The sequence below is a fragment of the Bombyx mori genome, chromosome 17 (genome assembly GCF_030269925.1).
Source record: "Bombyx mori chromosome 17, ASM3026992v2".
NCBI lineage: Eukaryota > Metazoa > Arthropoda > Insecta > Lepidoptera > Bombycidae > Bombyx > Bombyx mori.
The window spans coordinates 4,048,843-4,065,823 of record NC_085123.1 but is presented as its reverse complement, the minus strand read 5'-3'; the positions used below and the strand labels follow the sequence as shown (position 1 = coordinate 4,065,823).

The window sequence follows — 16,981 nt, the reverse complement described above, 5'->3', positions numbered from 1 at the left end:
ATTCACGGAAACTATAATACTATTCCGTGGAGATAAAAAAAACTTTAAAGAGAATACATAGGTAAACAAACAAATATGTGGGTATATAAGTACTAAGATAGGCAGATACGGTATATTAGAAATGAATTAACATAAAATGATTACCTATGTAATTATTTTAAGTTCCGTAAAAGTAGTGGTATATACTGTAAGCCCAGGCAGGCCCATGATGAAATAAATGCTCTCGTTTGACTCCACGCAACGTGATCATCGATCGACACAGTAGGCTCACGCAAATCGACGGAGAGCTAAGAAGCTTATATATGTTATATACCTATATAGCTTATTTTATTGATTTTTCCTTTTAAAAACAACGCGAAATAAGTTGTAATTGTTTAGCTCTTGTGCGCACTATATTATCCGTGTATAGTGCCGAATCACCCCGTGATGAATCAAAACCCAATGGATTTACTAGAATCAAATTTTAGGTTCATATTTATCATACATTATTTAATTTGCAAACCGGAATAGGCATACTTGCAGTTTTAAAACGATATGACAATTATTACAATAAAAAAATAATTAAGCCTTAAAAGTAGTTTAAATTATATCTACGAATCGCGAAGACCAAGAAAAAGTCAACCCAAATTTGTTTACCTAACTATATATTTAATTACGAACATTATAAAAACTCTTCTTCTTTTTCTCCATCTTATCCCACTAGGTGGGGTCGGCACAGCTTATTTTTCTCTTCCATTCTCTTCTATCAGCCGTCATCTCAACACTCACTCCTCTCTCTCTCTCTCTCATATCGTCATTCACACACTCCATCTATGTCTTCTTCGGTCGACCTCTTCCCCCTCTACCTTGCACTACCATTTCCACACATCTCCTAGTCACATGCATCTTCTCTCTACGCATCACAGGTCCACGAACATTATAAAAACGTGTATTCAAAATCCATTCGCAATGTTTGTTCTCGCTGTTTTGAATCCCAATGTAAATAGCTTTGTAAAGTTTCCACTAAAGAAAGGGACCGTTAAAAATATATTATATAAAAAAAAAAAACGGGTGTTACCTTTTAAAATTCCGGACGTCTCGCGCCGATCCATCGGGCGATTGCGCTTCGCTTGTGGCTGACTTCTTTGCTTTTATTTTATTTTCTACGATAAATAGTTCGCATGATGTAAACAGAATTTTGTACTACATTTTTGAAACTTAAAACATATTTTGTTTAATAAAAACTTACAAGTATTAAACATTTATTTATACTTCACGCAACTTTTTATTGCATCTTTTTACTGGTGGTAGGAAATAAAAATAAAATGTAGATTATGTTTTTAATTTTTCTAGATGGCATTTCACGATCGCACGCTCATTCGTATGGTGAGCGCTCACAGTTTCTGATAGATGTCAAACAACGTGAAAACTGTCTCATTCCCACCACGAAACGTGAAGTCGAAGCTTCAATTGTATCTTAGCATACTTACCCCACTTCTCAAACAGGAAATCTTGACTTGTTCGCGACAGAAGCAGGCCAGATTGGTGTGAAAATCTCTTATTAAATTTTTCAAGATTTTGACACTTTGCAGAGCGGTCTTACTCACTCAGATACGCTTTTATCGCCCTAAAAATATAGATACGAATATGCTCTATCCGACTATATTCATATAAGTCATATGCGGACCGACCTTGATGGTAATTTTTTGGTATAATACACATACACTAGAGAAATACTTTTAAGATGGCCTATTAATTGTTTGTTATATTATAATGATCTGGAGCCACCTGGAAATCTAAGTTTAACAGGCGATTGTTTTCATCAAAATTCAATATACATAGTTTCTGCACACAAAATATATTAGTTTGATAATAAACGACACAGAAGTAATAACATAGATCGAAGCACACACCGACGCAATTAATTTATAATTGTTTTGTTTCTTTCATATTGACTAAAAAGTTTCATTTGGGAGCGCAAATTTTTAATTTGGCCGCACCGATTTCAATACCGTAACAGTCTTAAGAAATACTTCTACAAATATTGTTGTTTTTTTTTTAAATCCAATACTCGTCTATTATTATTGGGAATGAAGCTTGAATACCCGACGCGTTTGCTTGAAGTTGTCACGTGGCAACACTCAATCAACCGCTTCCGCCACTCAGGGCCGCGTTTGCGTTCTTCGATAACTCCGTTAATAGCTTTGTAAACTATCGCTTTTCATAAACATGACATTGTTGGTAATGAGTCGGTTATATCATTGTCTTTTTATATTTTGCTTCGATACGCAGATGAACGTAGATGCGAATGTAGATAGTTCGTCTCATGTGTCATTCGCTTGCTCGGTGTTGACACTTTAAAAACGGTATGATTAGCGGATGAAATAAGCTTAGACGGTTCGAAATCATGACTGTTTTATTCCATAATTTGTTAGTAATTTTTTTCCTACCTATTCGCTGGTAGCCTAAGTGAGTATTTCGGATCCGGTTTTACGGGTAGGTGAGCTCACGGGCTCAAAGTGAGAGAATTTGCTAACACTATCCCTAGCAAGAGCAGTGCTTTTCAGAACTTCCCACCGGATCAGAATCGTGATCCACTGAGAAAATCCTGCGAGAAACTCAATGGGCTGTGTTTATGGGTTCGCTTGTCGACGAGCTCGACGAGGACGGGACTGGTGCTTGGAGAGTCTAAAACCACTAAGATCCGAGAATTCGACAAGACATATTTCGGGCTTTGCCTTGCCCTATCGCCTGGGTCGGATATGCAAAACTATTCAAGAATACATTGTCAAAGTTTCAAAAGAAAATTCCAATTAATTTCGATGCTATGAGCCTTAGAGCCGTAGTTAGGTGCCGTCACTAAGATAAATAGATGTGACCTATGTGATTTTTTTTTATTGTTTGTATTTTTTTTTATTTGGCACTATAGGCAAACGAGAGCATAAATATATGATTTCATATTTAGAATTTGTAGATTTTAATGTAAAAAGAAACTGTTTTCATCAAAGTACTCAGGCAATATACAAAAAGCTCACAGTTACACGAATAAAAGCAGAACGTTAATAATAAGATTCAAAAAGGAAATGAAATTGTAACGTGTAAGCAGTTAACGCCTTTAGCGGTTATTAGATACGGCCGCACCGCGTCTCTGTAAGCGACCGGAAGGTGCAAGGAAATGGCCACTAATGGCAGCCGAGCCGGAAGCGACGCCATTACGCCGCTAGTGCTGCTCAAATAATTACATAAAACTTGATTTGTTTGCATTGCTGAATTGATGTGCGATTATGAGTGTTTAATAAGGAATAATATTTTACGAATTCTGTTGCTTACCGTCTGTATAAATCAAAACGGACGAATAATTTGTAAATTAGAAGCAAAAGCTTTTATTTAATCTTTAACTAAAGATCTTAAGGCCCAGCTGAGTGAGTGGTTACCGTGGCCCATGGACTTCAGCAATGCCAGGGCCAGAGCCAAGCCGATACCTAACGTGAACGTCTTAAGTTACATCTTAAGTTGATTTAGATCTGAAAAAATTTAAAAAATTTTTTTTTTTTTATTGCCTTTGTAGGCAGACGAGCATACGGCCCACCTGATGGTGAGTGGTTACCGTCGCCCATGGACTTCAGCAATGCCAAGGGCAGAGCCAAGCCGCTGCCTACCGCTTAATACTCTCCACAAGCCTCGTTTGAAAAAGGACATGTCATAGCGCTCGAGAAACACCGTGGAGGGGAGCTCATTCCATAGCCGGATGGTACGTGGCAAAAAAGATCTCTGGAAACGCATTGTGGATGACCGCAGTGGCTCCAGGTAGTATGGATGAACTCTACTCCGGTGGCGGGCGGTGCGATGGTAAAAACGAGACGTTGGTATCATCTCGAACAATTCCTCAGAGCACTCCCCATGGAACATGCGGTACATAATACAGAGGGAACCGAAGTCCCTCCGCAGACCCAGAGGCTCCAAAATTATACAATGTGAATGTTTATTAATATTCATTGCATTGCTTTTACACGTAAAGCCATTAAAATAGGATGACGTGTGGAATACGCCGTGTTTAGAGAATATGGCAGGCGTGTAGTGTAGGTGTCGCACCGCGGGCTCTCGATGTATGAAATAAACAAAAGCTTAGATACTTATTTTAATATATTACAAAGCATACAGTATTTTATTACCGTGTTTTTTTTTAATTTTTTATTGCTCAGATGGGTAGACGAGCTCACAGGCCACCCACCTGGTGTTAAGTGGTTACTGGAGCCCATAGATATCTACAACGTAAATGCGCCACCCACCTTGAGATATAAGTTCTAAGGTCTTAAGTATAGTTACAACGGCTGCCCTACTCTTCAAACCGAAACGCATTACTGCTTCACGGCAGAAATAGGCAGGGTGGTGGTACCTACCCGCGCGGACTCACAAGAGGTCCTACCACGAGTAATTACGCAAATTATAGTTTTGCGGGTTTGGTTTTTATTACACGATGTTATTCATTCACCGTGGAAGTCAATCGTGAAGATTTGTTGAGTACGTATTTCATTAGAAAAATTGGAAACCGCCTGCGGGATTCGAACACCGGTGCATCGCTTCAACACGAATGCACCGTACGTCTTATCTTTTAGGCCACGACGACTTCAAATAAAACGACGTGTAAATAAAACTTGCTATTGCGCAATCTTTTAGGTAACCATTCTTTATACTAAATATAGTATTGATAATCCTTATTAGGTACTATAACTTGGTCACAGAAAAAGAAAATCTTCGTTAAAAACGAACATAAATATACATTTTTCCATTACAAATCTGTCTAATAAATTTTAATTTTTATTGTCTATCATAATTCTGATGTCTTCAAACGAACTGTGAACACAAATAAGAAACGTTGACAATTTTCAACCGTCCAAAACTTGGTCACACCAAAGTTATCTAATAAATCGCGGTAGCATTGCCCGAGTGAAAAAGGTTTGGAGTCTCATCGGTAAGGAGTTTCAAATTGGAAAATCTAGTTTCAAACGAACTTTCGAGAAGTTTCTACGCTTTCCTTGTTTATTTATTTTAAGTTTTGTAATTTGTACAATTAAGCAGTTTAAGTGCGGTGTGAAATTGTGAATTGTTCATTTATATTATATAGCTTTTTGGTTATTTATGTTATATCTGACAGCAGTCACATACTGAGATCTAAAAAATAAGATTCTAGTTCATTTGATTAACTTTAACTTGGATTAAACTTATAAGAGTTGGATCATCATTACAGACTTCAACCAATTATTAATCTTCTTTGTATATGTATATCAAAAAATGCAATTTTTTTATTATTTACTGAATTCATTTATGGCAACTGTTTTCGAAAAAATTAAGGCTATACTTATATTACTTACTTACTATAATTATTACGTTTTTCTGTTCATTAATAAAAAATCGCTACGCTGGAATAGTACTTTTAATGTTAAATAGTACAATATTATTGTATAAATTTGTAATATACAGATAAAATACCATCAAGAATAATAAAGAACTTATCACTTACGAGATCTGACATCTGTGCCTAACGAATGGAAAAATGCAAAAAGGCGGGAATTTGATTCACAATGGCGCCAAAAATGGCGGCGTTGATTGCGATTTAAAAGGGAGATATGTGGCTGTGGGGTTGGTAGCTTTGTCTTGTGGTTGATTACTGTGGAAATTTATTAAGATCGGTAAAAATATTTCTTAATAATAGTACCAGTTACTTTATAAATTATTAGTTAAAATATACAATGCACAATTATTTCTGGGTTTCAGTTACCGCATGACATGGTGGGTTATCAGCTTCTGAGACTATTAAATGTTGCTATAAATTGTTTTAACTCAAATTTTCTAATTTGATGATTATGTACCTACTTACTGGTGTGAGCCCTATACAATTTCAATGGGACGCGAATAATAACTCACTCGATTGAAATATAACATTGTAATTAAACTACTTTTACAGTTTGATATAGCGTAGTCGAGGTCGTAAGCTACGAAAGCCGTAAACTATTCGAAACGTCTGTAATACTATAAGTCAATAAAAAACGTGAGCTTAAACCGTAAAAGTATGTACCTACCTACTTTTAATAATTATATTGACAGCTCGCAAAAACCGAAGACAACACTATAAAATATTTGCGTCATAAAATGCCCTATACTTTATTAAAACAAAAAAAAAAGGCAACAGGATACGAAAAACAAAAGTAACGTTTATTTTTTACTGATCAAAGGGTCACGGCAATAAAAACCTTTTTACCATAAACTGAAAGGAAATATTTACAGCGGAGGCTCCCTCTCGAAATGTAAATAGGATGAAATTGTGGCTGTATTGGTCAAAGGGTAAGAGGCGCGAAATCTCTATCTATTTTGTTCAATACCTTGTAGTACATCAGCTTCTGTATAGGGCGGCGAGTTTATCGATAAATATAAAAAAAAAAACATTTTAATGACAACAACTTTCATTCTTATGTCACACATGTAAACTCTATTGTCATTAAACTTGATAGGAATCATTCATTCTGGACTATTGTTAGCATCTGATGGCCCAAGATACTTGATTGTATTGTTGATCTAAAGAAGATAGGGATAAAGAAGGGTAGGCAAGAAGTTTATTAACAAGAGGCGTTTTAAACCATGCTCTGCGCCCACGGCAGGATGAATTTGTTTTATCAATATAATGTGGATATTCAATTCAATTCAATAATTTATCTAATTAAAAAGTCAAAATAAAGGAAAAACATTGTTATATTTCTTCCACATAATAATTACAAGAATGACTATGCGCCAATGGACCAATGCTAGGGTATTTATTCTTTAGCGTACTTTCCTTAAAACTAGTTTGAAGGTTATGTTTTAGCTTTGAAGGAAAACCGGCACTGGAAGTTCTTCTAGATCATTCTCCTTAGAGCATAGGAGTGTGCAAAGCGTATACGCAGCCTATCCAACGGTTTGCCAGACAGAGTGGGTCGCCGACGACTTGGAAGATCTCTTCTGAAAATTGTTGGTATGCGGAGGTCCGGTCTATAACACAATCTGAGCCGGTTTTAAGTAGTACTTCCTCGTTCTACTGAGAAACCTCAATATTTATTAAGTCTATTTGAGTGTTTTACTTTTAGCGACACTAAAACTGGATCGCACTCGACATTTTAACTCCAAAGATATGAATACTCTCAGCTGATGAAACTTTTTGTACAACACGTGATGATGGGTCATATAATAAACTAGCTAACATACACACATCAGACACTTATTAGAGTAAGTTAGATAGTTAGAGATAGTTTCAAACATCGACAATGGGGAGCATCTTCCCACAAAAGAATCGATATATCGATATTTTTTCAGCAAAACAATTCAACACTATGTTCAAAAACTATCGTTTCACAGCCTATAATTCTCTGTGTTCAAGATACAATGATCCGTATTACAATTGCATAAGAGGTAAAATACAGATAAAATTATTAACTGAACAGCATCGTTTTATTTGTATATTTTTAACACAATACCAAGTGTAATAAAATAAACTGGCCGCAATAATTTTTATTGTGAAGAGGGCCCTCGAATTATCATTTAGATGGGGTGACGTTCAATATGGCGCGAATCTGTGGCAAAAACAACGAGGTGGACGACACAATCAAATATCAAACCTTTTTATCAAATGTAACTATTTAAGGTTCACGAAAACTTTTTCCATGTACGTTAAGCAAAGGGATTCTGCTATCGGTATCTGTATTTGCTTAAATATAATTTTTGCAGAAGCACGATTATGCAGTGTCTTCTGTTGTGTGCCTCTCTTATCTGAAGAAGGATAGGAAAAATAAATAATAGTTTAAACTAACAAAATACGCTTTTATAGAAAATCCAAATAAAAAATTGAAAATATTTTTTTATAAATTTGAATTAAAAATAGTGTATTCCGTTACAAACATACATACGTCTGAAGCTAATAAAAGCGTATTAAAAAGGCAGCACCTGAAAAAATCACGTGGTACAACGTACAATCTACAATTCTTTTAGGTATTTTTGAGAAAATCAGTGAAAACTAACTGTAACAAATGAATAAGAATTTAAACGAACTCTATTTTTAATACATATTAGATGTCTACTTTTTTCGCTAACACGATGAAATTTTAACTACCTAATCCAATCTTAATATTCATAAGCCTTTAGTAGAATGACAGTGAAGTTAATACGAATATTAAATTTTAATCTGGCAATCGTTGCGTACAGGTATTAATGACGAACACCCCACAAAGATGTTATTCCCCTGAAACACATTAGCTTGGTGCGCGTTAGCTATAAGAACGAGCGTACAGGACATAAGCGATAGCGAAAAAATAAAAGTGTGGTGTGAAATTTTTTAATTTTTCTTATTTTTACTTTATTTTCTAAAGTTAGCCGATACTTATACCTGTTACATAAAAATATTTAAGAAATGACACGAATGTTATCGTTTTTCACTTGTTTCCAAATTGCTTCATCCACCATAAAGGTACAAAAAAGACACATGATTTTTTCTATTTCTTTCGTGCAGGCACTGGTGGATATTTACATCAATGCTGGTTTATTCAGTTTATGGGTACCCTTAGTAAGGGTAGTATAAAATAGTATATAGTGAATCAGAAGATCGTGGTTTGATGCCTTGATTGAGATTTGCCGTCTTAAATATGAAATTCAGACTTATTTAAACCTACATTTATTCTTTTTGTTTCATTCATGTTTAAATTGTGTAGTTTTAATTTAATTGCTGGCTTGAAACATACAACTATTTAAACAGTCAACGGTTTATTTTTAAACACAAATATTAAATTTATTTTCCGCTTTCTTACTTAATAAATAATATAGTTTACGATCATTGGGCGTTGTAGCGGTGGTGTGAGCCGGGGGACGCCAAATGGAAAGAGAATCAGCTCTGATAAATGATTTCGGTACAAATGTTATTTTGATCTTTCGCGATATAGCCGGATTTGTTTTGGGGGGCGTTCGCTATTACGATTCGTGATGTGTCAGCTTTTCTGATTGCATTCCCGTTTATTGGTGCATGTTTGAGGACGCGTTTATCGTTTACTTACGGGAATTCATTTCCAATTCGGTTTGGGCTACGATTGCTTAGGATACTAGACATAGAAATGAGATCTTAGAAATTCAACTTGCCTACTTCTGCCGCGGAGCTGTTGTACTTTTTAACTAAGACTTATAGACTCGGAACTTATATTTCAAGGCGGGATTTAGTTTATTGTTGTTCGTTCGTTCGCCCGTTTGAACAAATAATAATAATAATTTAAATGTAATTTCTAATAAACGAAAACGTACCCGACTGTAACGGTGGTGTGGTAGCTAGCGTCCCTGACTGCTGGTCCGAGGATCGTGGGTTCGGTTCTCACTCAGGGAAAACAGTGTGACGAACAGGTTTATTCCAGGCTTTTTTTTACTGCGCCCGTGTTTTCTATGTATGTAAATACTTATGTGTGTCTGGTTGTATGTATATCAGGTTCCCATAGCACAGGGAATACTAGTTTAGAACTAGATTACCGTGTGTGGCTTATCGCCCGACCATTTATTTGTATATCTCGAATAGAAACTGCTATTAATAATTTGGTAGGAATTTAGCTAAACTATTTAATTTACAGGCAAATATAGAATGTAATTTAAATAAAAAACACGTGTGGAACTCGGGGACTGCCGCGGTAAAGCTATTGCATAGAATTTTTTATCAAGTTATGCAATTATAATTAGACAATAATAATTTATTATTAAAACAATACAAAATAAGACCACGCTATATTAATTATAAACATTAACACAAGCAAAACATTAACTGTCCCCTTCACACTCATAAGTTTGACCGCGCGAGAGAAAGATGGGCAGACTTTCCATGATGCGCATGCAGTGCGACGTCACGCCGCGCGCTTATTCACAAACACTACACAAGCGCACCGTGTGCATGTGTTGAACACGAGCTACACGGTAGACGGAGTGGGGGCTGTTAGGTTTTATTTTCGTTACGGAATTTCTTGATTAGGTCGCCGCGCTCAAAGCCCGCGATAAAAGCTACGCAATAGCTTAAAAACTAAAAAAGTTTTGTTTTATAAAACAACGTACTTTTACATAAACGAAAAAATGATTTCATGTGGATTTTAACTAACCGGTAATTAATACGAAATTCGAGCCTTATCTGTATTCTAGAAGGATCAGAATAACTTTCTTGTACACAAAAATATGTTGCATACATTCAAGTTTAGAATATCAAAAGATAAGTTTAGGCATAGGGTTGGCAGACAAGGTAACATAAAATAGTATTTATTGAATCACATAATAATCATAATAAAAAGTACAAATCCTTCTTATTTTTCTTGATCTTCTCTAATACCAATATTACTAGCCGTCTGAGCCAGTATCACCACTACTGCTAGTATCGCCGCTAGTTTTAGTGACAAGGGCGGATTCACCCTGAAACAATATGTGTACAATACAATTTGGAATATAGATATATATAATATATAGGAACAGAATGTCAGGTGAATGACAAATATGGAGCACGACTGAGTGAGTGAGATAGGAGATGTCGTGTTAGAAGGTAAGAGAGACGGCGAATGAATGTTTGACATATAGTTTTTTTTTAAGCTAGAGGAGGAGGTTATGCAAGTCCCCATGCAAGTCGCAACGGTGGACAAACTGAGTGTAACTCGGAAAACGGAAGACGTGTATTTTATTAATTTAATTTGCTATAAACGCATTTTATGTTATCTTTTAATCACAAACGTTATTTTTAATAAGCCCGGTGCCAAGTTTGACCAAATAAAACTGTGTTATCATATGAATTAGTTGACGTCTAATCTGATGTTTATTGTGCAGTTCATAAACGTACCTACACGAAAACCAACCTTGAGATATAAGGTCTTAATCTCTATATATAAAAATGAATTGCTGTTCGTTAGTCTCGCTAAAACTCGAGAACGGCTTGACCGATTTGGCTAATTTTGTTCTTGAATTATTCGTGGAAGTCCAGGGAAAGTTTAAAAGGTGAGAAAATATAAAAAAAGCTCGGAATTATATAAAAACAAACAATTTTGTTTTTCCTTTGATGTGGCCCCCCTTGATATGTCTTTTATTTATCGATTCAGGCACTACGAAGTCTGCCGGGTCAGCTAGTTTTATAATATTTTTCTGTGCTGCTCGGCTCGGCTGTCTCACTGTTTAAAAACAGAAATGAACGTGACGTGGGTACCTACCCCTACGTACGGTCAGAAGACGCGATTTACCTTAGTAGTTATTATGTTAGTCATTGGGAAATATAAGTTGGAGATATATGACGTGTTTAAGTTCTTTTACCAGCCCATTTACAGCTACAAATACATGTATATTGTACTAGCGACGCGCCCTTCGGGGACTGTAATTTATTATTGATCTTATTGATTTTACTTTTATACAAATCTGGTACTGACAGCACTTAACACAAAAAATAACATTACAAAAAATCGAATCTTTCCTCTTCACTATTTTGGGGATAATGCTTACGCATAAAAGATAGATATATGCTGTCGTAAGTTTTTTTGTAGGAGTATTTAAGATAAGGTAAACTTTACATATTACATAAATGTGTAACTGCAATGGTTTTTGACGCTCACGCCAGAATAGCTCGCAGATGGCAGATTTTTTCTACTTACTTGACACTTATCGTTATATTTTGGGTAATTCACACTATATCTTTATAAATTATAACCTATGTGTTATTCTGATGTGTGAGCTATATTAATGCAAAGTTTCATCAAAATCCATTCAGTGGTTTTTGCGTCAAAGTGTAAAAAACATACATCCTTAAATTCTTACAAATTTTGCGTGTATGATAATAAAGTTGTGCCAAAGTACGAGCGCGCGTCGCCTTTATTTGTAGTTGTAATCGTAAATACACATTTTCGTTAGTGTGTGTACCCGACGGAGGGGTCAGTAGCTACATATAGTTAGCTACATATAGTCTACATTGACGCATATACAGATTGGTCACTCACGCAACTAAAGGTGGTCGTAAACTGACTAGTTTTTTGACAATTTCAGACTGCAGTATTATAGCCGCCAAGTTGCTGATTATACATCTCAACACAGTGCAACAATTGCTGCGATATTGACTGTATAGCACGGCGATATTGTCAACATATTTCATTATAGTTATGATTTATCTCGCTTTGACTTCACTGCAATATTGGCGTACATTGTCTTTGCTCTGATGTATAGGTCCGACCTGTAGCTGCCGTTACTGTCTCATCGCACAAGCAACATCTTCGGTATCCACCATTTTGTCTTGCGAGATCTAGCCACAATATGTCCCGAGTGTACGAGCAAAATTCCTCAGCAATCCAGTTGTCGAATCTTGAAGGGCTACACTCAGCAATTTATTGCAAAATAAAATTGGAGCAAGGGTAAAGTTGCAAATATACTGAGCTATATTGGTCAAGAAAAATAGCAAACAAGATGCAATTTTCATAGCCCGTTTAAATAGGGGTTAAGGCGGTTGCAACAAATACACTTAGGATCTCCGAGTGCTCTCAGGAATAGTGCTCTGCGGAATTGTTCGAGATGATACCGGCATCTCGTTTTTACCATCGCACCGCCCGCCATCGGAGTAGAGTTCATCCATACTACCTGGAGCCACTGCGGTCATCCACAGTGCGTTTCCAGAGGTCTTTTTTGCCACGTACCATCCGGCTATGGAATGAGCTCCCCTCCACGTTGTTTCCCGAGCGCTATGACATGTCCTTCTTCAAACGAGGCTTGTGGAGAGTATTAAACGGTAGGCAGCGGCTTGGCTCTGCCCCCTGGCATTGCTGAAGTCCATGGGCGACGGTAACCACTCGCCATCAGGTGGGCCGTATGCTCGTCTGCCTACAAGGGCAATAAAAAAAAAACTTAGTAGGACATACTATACCCAAGTGTGAGCCATCCAAGCTAGAGTGGTGTTCCGTAGCTGAGGTCCAACCAGCGGGTTCATTCCTGCTATGTACACCGTTACCCAACTGTAAACGAATTATTTAGTTTGTATTTGTGAAAACCAAAAAGATGAAGACACATTATTCCAATACAGCCAGAGAATATATCTATTTCTGCCGTGAAGCAGTAATGCGTTTCGGTTTGAAGGGTGTGGCAGCCGTTGTAACTATACTTGAGACCTTAGAACCTATATCTCAAGGTGGGTGGCGCATTTACGTTGTGGATGTCTATGGGCTCCAGTAACCACTTAACACCAGGTGGGCTGTGAGCTTGACCACCCATCTAAGCAATAAAAAAAATAAAAAGAGAACTACTAATGGTTTGCTGTAAGGAAATTCAATGTGTAGGTACGCTTTTATTTTGAATTTATTAGTTAGATATTATTTTTGAATCTATTATGTATTTTTGTAAATATTTATGTACTATCATGCTTAGATAAATAGAAAAATTGATTCCGTTTACTGGTGGTAGGAGATCTTGTGAGTTCGCACTGGTAGTACCACCGCCCTGCCTATTTCTGCCCTGAAGCAGTAATGCCTTTCGGCTTGAAGGGTGGGGCAGCCGTTGTAACTATATTGAGACTTTAGAACTCATATTTCAAGGTGGATGGCGACATTTACATTGTCTATGGGCTCCGGAAACCATTTAACATCAAATAGGGCGTGAGCTCGTCCACCCTTCTAAGCAATAAAAATAAAAAACTTAGATACTTAGATAGACTTAGAGACTAATAGATAGGTGGTCATTGTGGTATTTTGATAACTATGCCGCAATTTAGGATGATCACTTTGTGTTATAGGTAGACGGCACGGTCATAGCAAGGTATGTGAATTCATTTCAGGTGAGCTCACGGGGCTCAAACCTGACGACGTTGCTAACACGAACCCTAGCAAGAGCCCTGCTTCGCAGAATCTACCACCGGATCGGAAACGCGACCCACTGAGAAGATCCGGCGAGAAACTCAGTGGGCTCTGTCTGAGGGTTAATTTACTCGTCGAGCCCTTCGTCGCAAGCGACGGGTTCGACGAGAACGGTGACCGGTGCTTGAGGTACCTAAAAGCACCGTTAGTGGATCGGGAGGATCCGAGATGACGTGTTTTGGGCGATGTCGACTGCTTTCCATTCTTTCCGCAGGATCGGGAATGTAGTTACCGGCGGCCACGATGAGAGGGTTCTCGTGTCGTGCCGCTTTATCGAAGTGGACTCCAAATGCGCTTACCACTATAGTTTCAGGTAGCGATTCAATATTGTGTTGAAGATATTGTGTCCACTCGGTACAATAAATTTAAAGGAATTCAGTTATATATTTTGAAACACTTACAACAGCCACAAGAAAAAAGAAGCCAGCATCATGCAAGTTTTTATAATCCTGAAAATTGTTCAAGATTAAATTCACATTTGTATAAGAAGTAAATGACGCTAGATATAATATCTTAGTTGGTTCTCGTGTGACGTAGAACTAGACTAAGCGTAAACTAAGCTTAGTTTACTTAAGTTAATTATTTCTATTAAGCTATATTATTTAATTATGATAGGCGATTAGTTTTTTGTCGACATGGAATTGCTTTCCTGATCTAGTTGCTCGATACGAATGCACGGGCTGTCTTTATTTATTACGTTGTTATATAATTGAGGCTATAATTTGAGTCTCTGACCACATTTCTATCCAAAGGCAGCTTTGAACTCTTCTGGAAGGAACATATATTCATGGAGAACTTTCACGATAAAGGAAGGATGAATTTCAAATAAAACCCTTAAAACATTTTTTAGTTATTCCTGCCCTTTTAGCCCGTGCAGAAACCACTTTAGCACCCATTTCTGTTGCAATGTAGTAATTATCTCCCATTTTAAGAGTAAGATAGTTATACAACATAACTGAAACTCTAAAATTTTTTTTCCCTACCTATGCTGATAGCCTTGAGTTGTTATTTCAGGTTCTCCTTGACGTCTAGCACGGGGTTCAAGCCAGGAGTGTTGCTAACACCGGCCCTAGCAAGAGCAGTGCTTCGCAAAATCTATCACCGGATCGGAAACGCGATCCACTGAGAAGATCCGGCGAGAAACTCAGTGGGCTGTGTCTACGGGGTTAATTCACTCGTCGAGCCCTTGCTTGCGAGCACCGGTGCTTGTGGTACCTAAAAGCACCGTTAATGGATCGAGAGGATCCGTAATGACGTGAAACTCTAAAATCATTTAGCAAGGTGACTAAATTCAGTGTGATATTTCTAGTGACCACTGAACACCAGATGAGTCATGAGATTATGCACCCACCAACGTAACAAACAAAATAGTCTTATTTATTACGTTAATATATAAACAGTTTGAGTGACAACATTTTAAATATCTTTGTCCTGGCCTAAGTTTCGTATGAAATGCCTGGAATTGATATCTCAGGTATTAGATAATACTAATCAGGTATAACAGTGATACAGTATGTAAAGGGGGCTTACTCTTTCGCGCTAATCTTTTTTTGGGGAATTTGTTTACGGATAACCGGTCGAGGAGAGTAGCAAACCGGGTTTATGTCGGACTACAGCGCCTCTAACGAAGAAGAGGGAGAATAAGTAGATCGAGGTCCTCCTCCTGTTTCAACTCCTCCTAGGAGACTACGCCTTGAGAAAGAAGCGTAAGGTTCCACGCGACTTGAACCATCCCGCCTATTTTCTGCCGTGAAGCAGTAATGCGTTTCGGCTTGAAGGGTGGGGCAGCCGTTGTAACTATACTGAGACCTTAGAACTTATATCTCAAGGTGGGTGGCGCATTTGCGTTGTAAATGTCTATGGGCTCCAGTAACCACTTAACACCAGGTGGGAAGTGAGCTCGTCCACCCACCTAAGCAATTAAAAAATAAAAAATAAAATCCACCCCGAAGAACCGACTACCGACTAAGTCTCATCGAGCTCCATCAGCTCCTATACGAAACCTATACTAACCCATGGTGTGCGCCGAAATCCATCACGGTACCTACAGATTAGGACTAGTTGCGATTTAGCTGGTATCCACCATAATGCACTTAGTTCTTTTTTAAAACAAACGTTAGCTTTAAATAGAGCTCGCATTTAGCTGATTCAGTTTCTACATACAATGGCGTTGAAATGGGTTTTATTGGTAGCAGAGATACGCTGTACCTCTGACAACTACTCTAGCAAATTCAACTGGAATTACCACTTGTTTTCTCCTTTCTTGATTGCAAATGGCCCAATGAAAAATATGATAGCGAATATAGTGGTCATAACGTAAATGGGTGTGTAGTTCGTCTCCCAGGTTTGTTTCTCTTTGTGGACGTCTCCGTCAGAGAGAGCCACTCTGTATGGAAGTTCGGTGACGAAAGCCATTTCACTTAAGTACAGGATAACCACCGAATTATGTTTTAATGGCTTAAGGGAACTTGGTATTGTACTCGTTTGGTAAAGTATAATAACTAATGAATTATTTTCTAGCACTAGTAATTCTTCTGATCGGATTTTCTTTGAATAAATAACGTTTAGAGTTAGTGACAGTATTAAATGTCAAATGTGTTGATATAAAAATTGAGATTGTTTTACATTTTTTCTTCGAAACAGAAAAAAGGATGTATATACATGAATTATGCTTCCCAATTGGCATTATCCAGAATGTTGGCTGCTTATTTTTATTTATTTTTATTTATTTATTTATGTACACACAGAAAACAAGACACAGTACAGAGTAATAGGAAAATTATGTACAAAGGTACTGCTTATTTCTTTGAGAAATCTCTTCCAGCAGACCTGCGAGAGGATAATGAGAATAATAATAAAAAGTGATAAGTGTGTGTAGAACAAATAACACATAACTAAAATAACAAATACAACATGAGAATTATAGCACATACACATAGCAGATATTATAAGTATGTAGCTCACTATACGTAATCATATAGGGCAGGGCAGGTAGAATTTTGTCTGGCCCGTGAATCATTGTACATATGTATTATTATTAAAAACACAAATATTAGTTTTTGTCTGACATAAATTGGTGCAAAATTTTTTTTAGCTAA

At 37.1% G+C, this 16,981-nt stretch overlaps 1 protein-coding gene and 1 long non-coding RNA gene across 3 annotated transcripts; one reads left to right on the top strand and one right to left on the bottom strand.

Moving 5' to 3' along the window:
- Window positions 1–6,142: 6,142 nt before the first annotated feature.
- On the top strand, window positions 6,143–7,448 carry LOC134200417 (uncharacterized). Its single transcript, XR_009975337.1, has 2 exons — window positions 6,143–6,784; window positions 7,324–7,448. It is a non-coding gene; the product is annotated as an uncharacterized LOC134200417 (long non-coding RNA).
- Window positions 7,449–10,262: 2,814 nt separating this feature from the next.
- LOC101740308 (V-type proton ATPase subunit e) lies at window positions 10,263–16,485 on the bottom strand. Of its 2 annotated transcripts, none has more exons than XM_021347851.3 (4): window positions 16,129–16,485; window positions 14,285–14,332; window positions 12,897–12,989; window positions 10,263–10,428 (listed from the first exon to the last, which is right to left on the bottom strand). In XM_021347851.3, coding segments are annotated over exons 1-4 (312 nt in total). In that variant the 5' UTR covers window positions 16,299–16,485; the 3' UTR covers window positions 10,263–10,427. The 2 variants fall into 2 exon arrangements, with proteins under 2 accessions (XP_021203526.1, XP_004921951.1); XM_004921894.5 differs by having other exon boundaries at window positions 12,902–12,989; window positions 16,129–16,484.
- Between the last annotated feature and the right edge of the window lie 496 nt (window positions 16,486–16,981).